We start from the raw sequence: 13,462 nt of genomic DNA, 5'->3' as shown, positions 1-13,462 counted from the left end.
GGTGATCTGTAAGGATTCTTGAAGCTCTAATGTGTCATTTATAATAATAGTAAGTATCTTCCTATTAAAATTGCTATTTGTTATATTTCCACCAGATGGTGCCAATACATTTTCCATGAAAACACGTAGTGTATATGAGTATTTCCATAGTCGATAATTTTATCTCATCCATGATTATATAACACCCTTAACTTTCAAAGTACTGTTGTGTTACTTACGTTACTTTCATTACAAGCCTGTGACAGATAATATTACACCCATTTTTCAGATGAGGACATCCCAGCACACAGTACTTAGGTGAGTGACACAAAGTCACACAGTTCATTAGGAACAGATTTTCTACTGCTAGCTCTGTCATCTTTCCCTAAATCACATTGTCTGACTATCCAAAGTATTGTCAAATTCTCAAGGTCTCAGGGTTAAGAACAGAAGGGAAAATAAAGAAATGAACATTAACTAGCCTTAAAACTGATAAAAACTTCCTTTGGGCTTATATATTGAAGCATTAATGCTTGTGCATACATTTGTATTTCCTTTGTTCTTTACTTCTTATTAGAAGGCCTCTGGTGACATATATTCCTATATTACCATAGTAAAGGCTAAATATTGATAAATAAATGCTCTCCTTAATGTAAACCTAAGAGCTATTTTTAAATCCGGCATGGGAAGTACCTAATCTGGGTTCACCAACTCTAAGAACTACAAATTTAGAAAACAGCACTGTGATTTTTGCTGAATTCTTCTCTTCTGATTCTGTAAGAAATTCAAAAAGTTTTATAGAAGAAAGAGACACACTTCTCTTCCCACTTGAGGATACTACATCCAGGGTAAAAACTATTCCCAACTAATAAAAAGTAACTCACATTAGCTACCAACCCAGACAGGTTAAGATTAGTTTTAGAGAAATTAAAAATACTGTTAGGAAAGGGGCTCAAAAATTACTCCTCCTCGAACAGACTGCCAACCAAATTATTTATTTTTATCCCCAAAATCTGGCAACATTAAGTTTAGGTTGCTGGGGGTTCTTAAGAAAATATAACCTGTAACCATGGTCTGAGAAGGCTGCTGAAGAAATCATGCTTGCTTTGGATCCTGAGGAAAGAAAGGCAGCACAGAGCTCTCACACAAGTTGTTGACAAGTACTCTCATTTTTGTTAACCTACAAAGGACTCTCCCCTTCAGGAATTTATAAGCACTCAGTCTCTGACCTGTAGGTCAAAGAAGTAGGGTCTTTTAAATTTCATTTATTAACTGAAGGCAACAAAGGAACAAGACAAACAAAGAAACAAAAACTGATAGACACAGACAATAGGTTAGTGGTTACCAGAGGATAAGGGGGAGAGGGGTAGTAGATGAGGGTAAAGGGGGTAAAATATATGGTGACGGAAGGAGAACTGACTCTGGGTGGTGAACACACAATGTGATACATAGATGATGTATTACAGAATTGTACGTCTGAAACCTATGTAACTTTACTAACCATTGTCACCCCAATAAATGTAATAAATAAATAATTTTAAAATGAATAAAAAATTTATTAAGATCAATGTTAGATTATCTTTTTCAGAACACCTTCAGAGTTTTATGCAATTCTCCAGGTTTTTGTCCAAATAAAATATCTTCTGTCATTTTCCTAATTTATCTCACTGTCTCTAATATTACAAGAGATTACCAATTAGGAATTTTCCTGTGTATACGCTTTGAGTTGGTTTCATTTCATTAATCTTCTTTATTTACAATCCATTTTGAAAAAATCCTCAACTCCTTCAATCCTCCAAATACATTTCAACAACTCTCATGTTTTCCCTGTCATTTAATATATTAAAAGAGCTTTTTAAAATTGTTTTTTTATCATTTATTGGGGTGACAATTGTTAATGAAATTACATAATTTCAGGTGTACTAAAATTGTTTTTTCAAAAAAAATTTAAAAACAAAGTAAAACATTAATACTGAGCATTTATGAGTGTGATTACGGGGGACTTTTTCTTTCCATACTACGTATTTTGTCATATTTAATTTTTTGTTTAATTAATTAAATTTCTTGGGGTGACAATTGTTAGTAAAGTTACATAGATTTCAGGTGTACAATTCTGTATTACATCATCTATAAATCCCATTGTGTGTTCACCACCCAGAGTCAGTTCTCCTTCCATCACCATATATTTGATCCCCCTTACCCTCATCACCCACCCCCCACCCCCCTTACCCTCTGGTAACCACTAAACTATTGTCTGTGTCTATGAGTTTTTGTTTCTCATTTGTTTGTCTTGTTCTTTTGTTTAATTAGCACATATAATTTCTTTAATCAGTAAAGAAGTTTTCAACAGTAATTTAATATAGCCATGGGTATTGCCTTTCATTTTGACCGTTCTCCCCTGAATTTAATTTGCCATAGAAAATAGGTCTTATAGCAGAAGGAAAAATGTGAGCCTTCCAAGTGTTTACCAGTCAGAAGCTCCAAGGAACACAGTTGAGTGAATTAGAAAGAACTACTAGAAGTAAAAAAAATAAAATAAAAAGTATCCATTATTAAGAATATGACTAAGGTTTGGGATTAGGGCATTTTCCTCCCCAGGGGTGGGGGGGCGGGGGATGTGCACAATCTCTGTGGTAAATCAACGTAACCCCAAAAAGCCTTTGGAGTTGGACTTACTTGTATTTGTTTGGTTTACAGTGCTTCTTGTAGAATACTAATTAGTTACAGAACAATTTCTGTACACCTTTTCTAAAAAGCCAAGTTCAGCATAATGTATGTCCAAATTATTAGTTAAGACTTCCAATGATAAACACTAAATTTAAATTCCACCAGGGCAACTGAGAGGTCACTAACAAATCCCCTAGACTGTGGAATAAAGTTCTATATCAACAGTCTCTTCCCGTTTACTTATTCTTGCCTTCTGCAAACAGAGGAGCTTAACATAGCAAGAACTAGAAAAGGCAAGAAATAGGAGAAAAAATTACATTTGATTAAACAAAAAGCCACTTAAACGTATTTACAAAGCTGGCATTCTGATTTCAAAGGCCTGAAATTTTATATTCTATAGAGTCCTAACTGAATTTGTCATTGAATACATCAAGGCAGGGACCTTGACGCCACCATTAACTAAAGGATTCCCAATGTCATTCACACGTACAGTGACCTTCTCTTAATCTGGGACATCTCTAATAAGGGGACGTGATCAAAAGAGTGTGGCAGAACCACGGAGAGCAGCAGCTAGCTGTTCTTGAACTTTTCTTAGCAGAAGAAAAGGCAGGGAAAAGACAAAAACCGAGAAAGGTCTAAAACAGATCTGTTAACAAGAACTGAGGGGAAGAAAAGAGCTTTACAAACCATACCCACTTACCACCCTTTGTGTTCTAGGCTTCTAGTTCAACAAAATTCTAATACATTACAGCAATGTTGATACCTTGTCATTTGTGTGAACGTGGGGTTTTTCCTTTTAGACTGAAAGGGTACTTCCAAATTATATCTAACCTCTCGCTTAAGATATTCACTGTTCTCAAGAGTTAAGCTTGTAGGAGGAAGTACACTCACTTTCCACAGCCTCCTTCTGGTATAAATTTTACAGAGAAGGCTGCTTAATTAGCAGCTATTCATTCCTGCTTGTATCAGCAACACTCCCAATAGTTTTCCCAACACATGGACGATTAAAGCATGAAGAAAAATTGTTCTAAAAATTACTAGTATATGATAGAAGATGTGGATGTTTATCCTTATGATAGACTGACCTGGGAACTGAACAAGTGATCCATGTTAGATTTGAATGTGATCAATTTTGGAACAAAGTAGTGACCTAGCCACATCAGTGTCCATTTGCAGTAAATAAGAAACACTGCCTAGAGATAGCAGCAGCAGCTACCATTTATTGGGCAGTTTCTCCTTCTCACACATGTTGAACATTACGATACATGCATCATTACATTTAAGCTCTAAAATAATGCTAAAAAGTAGGTATCACAATAGGCTATTTCACACTGATGTCACAGGTGATTAAATTTTGACTGAGAGTTGATCTAATACTAGAAAAACTACCCATTCTGCTAAAATTCCTATTATTAATACTGATAATTATTTTGCCTCTTTTTAAACACGTTAAAATACATTTTTTTCAAGGCATTTGAAAATACTTTCAGCTAGTCATTTATACATCTCCAAAACATGTGGAAAAATAAGCAGGCAAGGAGATTAAAATTGTATATACTAATTAGGACTAGAATTCTTCCTGTTTTCCCCAATGTCATTCTAGTGGCAAGAACACAAAGGTTCACCAAATAGTGATGCTCTATAAATTAGTTATTAGAACGATTTTGATGACTACATGACTGCAGATCAAATTATATTCCTAAAAACACAGCCAATAATATGCAGTAAAAATGTGATATAATTAGCTTATGGCATGGATATCAGTCATGTCCTGTCACCGTATTTTCCTTCTATAAGGTTTTCTAAAAAAGGATGACAGGTAAGAGGCCAATAATCCATGGCATCTGTGGAAATATGCTACATGTCAGGCCACTTCAAGCCTCCGCCTACTCTTCTGACCCGTTCCCAGAGAACATTTACCCTCATTCTTGGCATAAACTTCAAGGTCACCTCCACAGACTTAAGCTTCCAAAAGCCATCTATGCACCAGCATGCTTTTTTTTTTATTGTTATTGTGCTTCCCATTCCTGTCTCCTTGGCATACCAGTCTTTTGATAGGCTGATGCTATAAACTCTGTGCGTGCTCTACGCTCAAATACTGCCAAGCAGAGCTCACTCATCATTCGCTTTATCAAAAGGTTGTTCACTTAAAGGAAGCCTGTTGCAAAACCTATGCTAAACTAGTTAGCTCCTATGGTATACTTTAAATAATTCAATTTGTAAAATGATCTATACTAAAAATTTCGGGTATATTGCGTTCTCAATTGAGACAAGTATAGCTCTTATAACTGCATGAGCTTGTTCTGTTAGGCATAGTTCTTTTATAGTTTGATCAATCTTTGAGGACTAAAGTCTTTTACATAAACAAGTTATTTGCATAAACATTTTGTTAGAGATATATATACCTGTGAGTACTATAATCTTAATGACCATATTTGTATTTATTTCATTAAGGGCAAATGTAAATTTCCACGATAGTTAAAGTAATCACGGGAGTATCTCCAAATAACCAAAACTAACCCTATTCTCAGAAAAGGAAAATATTCAATGAATTGATTTAACATTATTTTACTCCATGATGCCCTGATATCAAAGCACCTTATGGAACATCTCCAAAAAAATATATTTTTCACATAAAATCATTTAACTAGAAATTACTGAGTGTCTGTATGTGTGAGAATCTGTGCTGGGCATAGGTATTCAGTGAAAGACAGGGTTATTGCATGTAGTTGCTATAGTTTTACCCTATTCCCTTGGTATTTCCAGATTCAACACAGCAGTACAAATTTTAGTATAGCACTGAGCATATAGTAAGTGCTAAATATATACTTACTTGACTGATATTAAAATACCAAAATTCATTTAGACTAATAATTTTAGCTGATCCTACTCCCACCCACCACCTCCCGCCCCTCATGCTCTGGGGTAGGCAGACAGCAGTATGTACCAAGGCAAAGAAAAACATTCCATATTCTTGATGGAGATACAAAGGAGGGATGGAGGGAGAGCATAGTCTTATGTCATGTTAAGAATAGAATACACTTTTCTATCAACTGGCAACATGTAAGAATAATAAACAACACATGTTAAAGGAGTAAATAAATTCAGCATGTTGGCTTTGAAGTCAGAGAATGTTTAAACTGCCAAAGCAGCCTACAGTAAGTATTAACTGAACTTGACGATAATATCCCTGTATTTACATTCATTATTTTTGTTTATGTTACCTCAGCCAGAAAACACACTCTTCAAATTTATTCTGCAAGTAGGTTTCTACTCCAAAGTTGTAACAGAGAATATGAAGGTATCTGATCTGCAATATTAAAAAAAAGACATGTCAGATTCATGATTTCAGGAACATTAAAAAAATCTACAGCAGTTCAGAGTCTTTAGACATCCTTAAAGAGTTCTACACATCAAAATAACCCACTCTTCCTTGTGAAAACCTCTCTATTTAAAGAGGAGCTACAAAACATTCAGGTTGGCATTAGTTATGTAGGGAAAAGTAATACAATATACTAGTAACAGAACTTGAAAGGTCCTTTATAACAGCAAGTGGGAAACCTAATCATGGCCGAGCAAAAGGACAAGCTAAAAAAGGCATTACGTGAGGGAGTATATTCAAAGCCCCCAAAAATTCACCACTGAGGGGAGGAAAAATTATTTTTCCCCCAAATTAAGACAACTTGAAATAATTCTAAAGTTCTGAATTTGTCCAAAGCATTTATCTAGCCACAAGACTTATTTAGAAATAATTAGTTTAACGGACCCTCTTTAACAGAAATTTTCTTTATATAAATTACCACTGAGCTAAAAGTAGGAACAAGTATGTGAATGGTGCCACAGGAAGATACTCTTTTATGGATTAATGAGCACTTCAGTCCCTGCATCAATGCCACATTCTTCCAGAATTTTCATCTGTCAAAATACTGGCAAATGGCGTACGAGAAAAAAATTTAATCTAATAATTTATCCAAATATCCCCTTTAGAAACCGTCCACCCAGAATCTGATGAGACCCATGTAAAGGAGTCCTTTATAAGTTTTACCCGAGTAAGACTACAGAGCAGATCCTCAATTAGGAATCCAAGATCTAAGGCAAGTTATTCATAAATAATATGTAAAGACCTGTCTTGCTTCTAAAAGTTTCCCTTTGAATTACAGTACATTCAGAACTTCAATATGCATGCCTGAGCACATCAGACCTACTGTATATTTGAATCTAAAATAAAGAATAGTCTTGGTAATGTGGGTCTGGCAAGAATCCAGAAGTATTTCAATGCATTCTTGACATTTCAGCAGAAAAAGCTTAACTCATTATATGCCCCAGATCCCACAGGTTCACACAGGGACACACCAATTATGGAGCTAGACTGGAATAATGCAGCTCACACCCATTTGCTGCAGAGAGGCCTGCGACTAATTGTGCAGAGGAAAATGGAAAAGAAAGCTTTTGATGAACATTTAAGTGTACTGAGTCTTTATTCTATGTCCTCAGTACTTGTCTCTGTCCTCATAAAACCTGCAAGTGGACCCATATTAAATGCTACTTCCTAGGAGAGAAAAAAATATGAAATAATAAACTTATGACAACATACCTGCAAAATATGAAAATGTTTCAAGAGACCCACAGCATATTTTCAATGTAATGACCAAAAAACAATTTCTAACTACCAATACTGCCCCGTTCACTCATTCATTTATACCTTCAGTGATATTTATATTTACTAAGCATTTCCTAACTATTAGGTAGTATTTTGAGCATTAGAGATACATCAGTAAACAAAACAGACATAAATCTCTGCTCATGAAACATTTCTAATGGGGTATGAAGTGCTAAGATTCATGGAAGTATCTCTTTAAAAAATATATTTCTAGCCTTTTATGGAGTGCTAACATCTCATTTTGCAAGCAATATACAATAGCAAAAAAAATGCAAAGAAGGTAGCTCTGTAAGGTTATTGTATATTGGTTTTTACTAATGCATTATGGGACCTGGACCCAGGGGATCTCTAGGACCTCCAGCTACTGCTACATCTGCCCAGAAATGATAGCTCTAACCGAATACCAATGCCAAGATGAGATTATATAGATGATTTTTAAAACTTAATTAGATACTGATGCTAAAAATGAGTCTGATCACTAACTACTCAGTTTGTTACAAGGCCTTTTATTTTTAATTAACTAGATAACTTCATTTTCTGAAAATTACTTTGTAAATTGGGTTTTTAAAATTCAGAAAAAAGCAAACCTCCTATTATTTTTCCAGTCTCAAATTCCAAGCTATTTTTCTTTGTGATTTTGTTGTCATTTAAACATTTATAGGTCGTGTATTTTTACATTTTTTTCAATTTATAATAGTGTAGCAATAATTGAATGTTAATTGCCTGGCTTTCATCCTTATTGGCTTTAAGACATTCACCTTCCAATCCCTCCCTCACTCAGCTTTCTCTAACCCTCAGATATCTCAGTAATCATCAATAGGTCATTAGTTATTTCTCCTGGCATTCTAAGATACAATTTTCCAAACCCTTTATTTGCCTCTGAACAACACAGCATTACCTTCTGCCTTAATGTCAACACCTTACAGTAATTCCTAATCTAGTTTTGGGATACAGGAAGGATGTCTTCAGAAAAAAAGTTAGTTGGTTACTTAATTAAGTCCTTTTAAGTGAAGACAATGCTGTTTCCCCATTGAGCGGCCTTGGCACCCGTGTTGAAGATCATTTGACAATATATGCAAAGCTTATTTCTGGGCTCTCTATTCTGTTCCATTGGTCTATATTTCTGTCTTTATGGTTGTACCACAGTGTTTTGGCTGCTGTAGCTTTGTAATATGTTTTGAAATCAGGAAGTGTGAGGCCTCCAACTTTATTCTTCCTTTTCAAGATTGTTTTGGCTATTTAGGTCCCTTGAGATTCCATACTCACTTTCGAAGTTTTTTTTTCTGTGTCTGTAAAAAATGCCACGGGGATTTTGACACTGACATGCCACTGAGTCTATAGATAGCTTTGAATAGTATAAACATTTTAACAATATTAAGTCTTCCGATCTATAAACACAGGATATCTTTCCATTTATTTGTTCCTGCTTTATTTCTTTCATCAGTTTGTTATAGCTTTCAGTACAAAATTTTTCACCTACTTGGGTAAATTTATTCCTCAGTATTTTATTCCTTTTGATGCTATTAAGTAAAAATTTTTTAAAAGGCACAAACCCACTAGGATAAATACAACAGGACAGCATAACAAGATCACATTATTTTAGAAGCTGGAAAAGAAATGGATAAATTAGTAAGTGACTTAGTATAAATGAGATAGCAGAAAACTATACTAGCAATGGGGAAATCTGAGAAGCAACCCAATTTATATTACCATAACCTCCTCCCAATTTCAGCAGTTGGCACCCAAGATACCTTGTAAAGGTGAAGAATTGCTTGAAGCTATGTTTGGGATGGATTTAGACCAACATGTCCCCTTCCTCATTCAGATAAACAACTGCAACAGACTGCAGGTTGCAAAACAGAGGATCTCTGAACTTGGGGAGATGAGGCACAATTGAGGGTAGAGGTGCTGTACTGAATAGAGGGTGAATAAGGAAAAATGTACATACTGAGTATCGAGACCCAAGTCTTTGTTCCGTCCTCCTTGACCCCCAGAACCCAAGAAGCCAGGTATTGGATCTCTAAGGGATAGACTGGAGGAGGCTTCTATGGGAAATTTGACCAGCCCAAGAGAAAAGATCCGAGGACACTGAAATTAGCAAGCAGCTCACCCTACAGAACACCTCATCCACATGAAAGTACAGAGAAGACCTAGGAACAGAGCTTCCGATGAGATTTTTACTGTTTTGTTATTAAAGATAAGCAGCTAGTGATCAATGGACATTTGAGGAAAGCACCTAATAGAAAGGCAGAGACAAAACACACACATGTACACAAACACAAAAAAATCACCTTGGAGAAAAAAAGAGATTATGCAGAGAACAAACATGGGGGAGAGAAATTGTCACTATCTTCTGAGAGAAAATAATATATTGCAAGCCTAAAATAATGACAGGATGCTATGCAACAAGTAAGTGCTGGCGAGGATGTGGAGAAAGGGAACCCTCATGCACCGTTGGTGGGACTGCATATTGCTGCAGCCACTGTGGAAAACAGTATGGGGGGGGTCCTGAAAAATGAAAAATAGAGCTACCTTATGTCCCAGCAATCACACTTCTGGATATTTATCCGAAGAAAACAAAAACACTAACTTAAAAAGATGTATGTACCCCTATGATCACTGCAGCATTGTTTACAATAGCCAAGATATGGAAGCTAAGTGTCCATCAACAGATGACTGCACAAAGATGTGGTGTGCTATGCTGTACCTGAAACTAATACAATAGTAAACGTCAACTGTAATTGAATCTTTTTAAATAACCACCTCAAAAAACAAAATACAGCCTGGTGACTACAGTTAATAATACTGTACTGCATATTTGAAAGTTGTTAAGAAAATGAATCTTAAAGTTCTCATCACAAGAAAAAAAATTTTTTAATTATGTATGGTGACAGATGTTAACTAGACTGATTGTGGTGATCATTTTGTGGTGTATACAAATACTGCATCATCATGTTGTACACCTGAAACTAATACAATGTATGTACATATTATATTAGGTTGGTGCAAAAGTAATTGCAGTTTTTACAATTATTTTTAACCTTTTAAACCTCAATTACTTTTGCACCAGCCTAATACTTCAATTTTTTTAAAAATAAATCAATTGACAAAAAAGATGTCATAGTTATGTGTGCATGTATATATTCATACATGCGATGGAATATTACCCTGCAATAAAAAAGAATGAAATCCTACCATTTGCAACAACATGGATGAACCTAGAGGGTATTATGCTAAGTGAAGTAAGTCAGACAGAGAAAGATAAATACAATATAATTTTATATTTAGTTAAACTATAAATGTGATGGTAGAATAAAAATATGTTTAGACATGCAGAGTCTAAATAAACCTTACCCTTTGCTACCATTGTCAGGAAGCTACTGGAGAATATGCCCCACAAAAATGAGGGATTAAAACCACAAAAAAAAGACACAGGAATCACAAAACAGAGAGCAAACTAGGAGAGAAGTGAGGGGCGTTCCCAAATAAATGGAGAAGGAAGATCTCAAACCACAACTGTATAACATGACAAGAAGAGCAACTTGCCCACATTAGAGCGGATCGGAAACTATGGGGCAAATTCCTTCAAGCAAACTGATAAAGTAACTAAAATATTTCAATACATTCAAAAGAAGTTTACCTAATTAGGGGAGAGAGAATATTGGAAAAGAGATCATATTAAGTACATGGAAAACTAATTGATTAGGAAAACCAACACATTAACTCCAGAGGAAACAAAATGTTGTTCAGGCAAGAAAAAGTAATCCTAGTACTCTATATGGTTCAAATGAAAATAGCATTTACATAAACATAGCGGTATAAACACTGAATAGCAATCTAACCAAAATTATGGCATAACCATATAGAGAACATGGAGTGGCAGGAAGTAGGCATATGTGTGTTGGGGGTCAGGGGAGACTGAAAAAGATTTAAACTCATCTTTTAAAGTGGAAAGTCAATAGATGATATCTAAAACTGAAAACTCAAGAACTGGCAGTGTAAGAACACTATTTAGAGATACGGAGGTAAATATAAAAAGACCCAGCTGAAATAACTGAAAGTAGCTATCCTGCAAGATGAAGAAAAAAAAAGAAAAAAAAAAAGAGGGGAAGGGTATGGGACTAGTGATTTTGTAACAAGAATTGTAGAATTATTTTTTCTCTTTAAACTATGTGTTAGTGATAAAAATTTAAAAATTACATGTAAAAGCAGGCATAGAAAATAAACCACACACATTTAAAGGCAACAATGATAGCTGGAACTAAAAATAAACATTGAGATTTGTTAGAAGCATTAATATTCGAATGGCTATGCCAAGAGCCTAACTGCAGCCCAGAACATGAAAAAGTTGATCAAGCTTTCCATATGCTGTAGGTGTTTAGTTAAAAAGTATATAACTCACTTAAAATTTAATGGAACATGTCATTACAAAGATTCCAATGAGTCATTTTTAAGGCTCAAGTGATTTTGAGTTTGGAATGAAAGTTGATACCTTAAGTAAGTTGCGCTCTCCCAGATACACACACAAAGCAGTGGGTGGAAAGGGTCAGAGAAAGTAATTACATCTCAGCTACCCATGACAGGCAGAAAACTGAATTTTACTTCCAGAGAAATAATTCATTTGTGTGCCATGAGATTAGATTTTACTACAGAGAGAGGTATACAAAGTCTTACATATAAGTCTTAAATATTTGGCTACAAAATGGTAAGTTTAAATAGGCAAAAGAGTGGTAATCAAGTCTAGGCATCCTAGACTTCATTTAGAAGCTTTGTGCCCCTACAGAAGAACAGGAATGAAATCTAGCTGAATCTTGATTTAATTACTTCAAAGGGTTTCAGAGACTAATCAGTCATTTTCCTTGTGTAAATGAAGTTTCAGTGAAGTAAAACTCTACACAGAAAATAAATTCTAGAGCAAACTAAAAATAGAAAGATAAAAGCAAGCCAAACACACAAATCAACTAATGAAAATAAAATTCTAATTAAAGTTTCAAACCTTGAGGAGAAATAGGAAAAAACTAAGAAAACAATCTGCTAACAGAGGTTTTTGCTATAAAAATATAAACAGACACACATACACTCTGGGCCATGGCCCAGGGTTTCGGTAAATTGAAGGCTAGGCATTTTTGTACTAAAGGGACATTTGAGACCATGTTGTCATACACTCATTTGACAAATGAGGACACTGATTATCAGAGCAGTGAAGTGTCCCACCACTAGCCACACTGGTAAGTATCTCCTTCTACAATGCTGTACATATATCACAAAACTTGTTTTGAGTAATTATGTCTTAAATATCAAAGCAAGCCTCTGTGTTCTCCTTACCGAAGTAGGTAAACATACGCAAACATTTTTTAAATAATTGTTCAAATAGGAAGAATTTTCCAAGTCTCACTAAACAAAGTACAGTTACACAAAATATCACTATGACCCAATTATTCCAGTTAACTGATTTTTCACTATGTACCTACAGAAGCCAGGCACTAAACCAATTATTTCCAACCATTTCATTATTCGATTTCACGACAACCCCCATCAAACTCCTAGAAGTGTTGTGTGGCATATACTTACTTTAACATAGATGCTAAGTTTAACTTGCTTTAGAGTAGGTTTTTCGATTTCTGATTTTTAAAATAAAGTCAATTTCATAAATTCCTCTTCCGAGGACTAGAGACATCCTCATGTCAAGTCAGCCATGCCTCGTACCCAGTTTTCATGCACTTTCTCTTCTTTGTAACAGTAGCCAGCTGAATTACAGGCTTGTTAAGAACTTCTTTTTATAGTTCTATAATTCTCCAGAGGGGAAAATTACAGAGACTCTGGGGGCTACGTGGTTTCCTTGGTAAGATTCTACGCAAGCATTCTAGTATAAGAATGTATTGTTCATCTACACAGGGGACGAGCATAGAAAGTCAGAGCCCAAGGACAGTGAGAGAGCATCTATTAGGCTGGTGCAAAAGTAACTGCAGGTTGTACAGTACTGTGAATGTACTTAATGCCACTGAATTGTACACTTAAACGGTTAAAATGGAGAATTTCATGTTTTCAGGGAATTGCAATAAAAATGTATTATAGAATATCCAGTAATAAATATAGAAAGATGGAATTATAAAAGTAGCCAGTTGTCAACCATCATATTACTAATTTAGGCAATAA

At 35.1% G+C, this 13,462-nt stretch overlaps 1 protein-coding gene across 1 annotated transcript in view; it reads right to left on the bottom strand.

Annotated features, from left to right (window-relative positions):
• Nucleotides 1-13,462, bottom strand: part of TEX11 (testis expressed 11) — a gene marked incomplete at both ends in the record, with an annotated part of 146,162 nt that overhangs the window by 101,572 nt on the left and 31,128 nt on the right. The window contains one exon of the mRNA XM_081042256.1: nt 5,871-5,956. Within this exon, the coding sequence (XP_080898382.1) occupies nt 5,871-5,956 (86 nt within the window). The remainder of the gene's footprint in view (nt 1-5,870; nt 5,957-13,462) is intronic.

Source organism: Rhinolophus hipposideros (assembly GCF_964194185.1).
Source record: "Rhinolophus hipposideros genome assembly, chromosome: X".
Taxonomy (NCBI): domain Eukaryota; kingdom Metazoa; phylum Chordata; class Mammalia; order Chiroptera; family Rhinolophidae; genus Rhinolophus; species Rhinolophus hipposideros.
The sequence above is the reverse complement of the archived record's forward strand: the minus strand, read 5'-3'. Positions and strand labels throughout refer to the sequence as shown.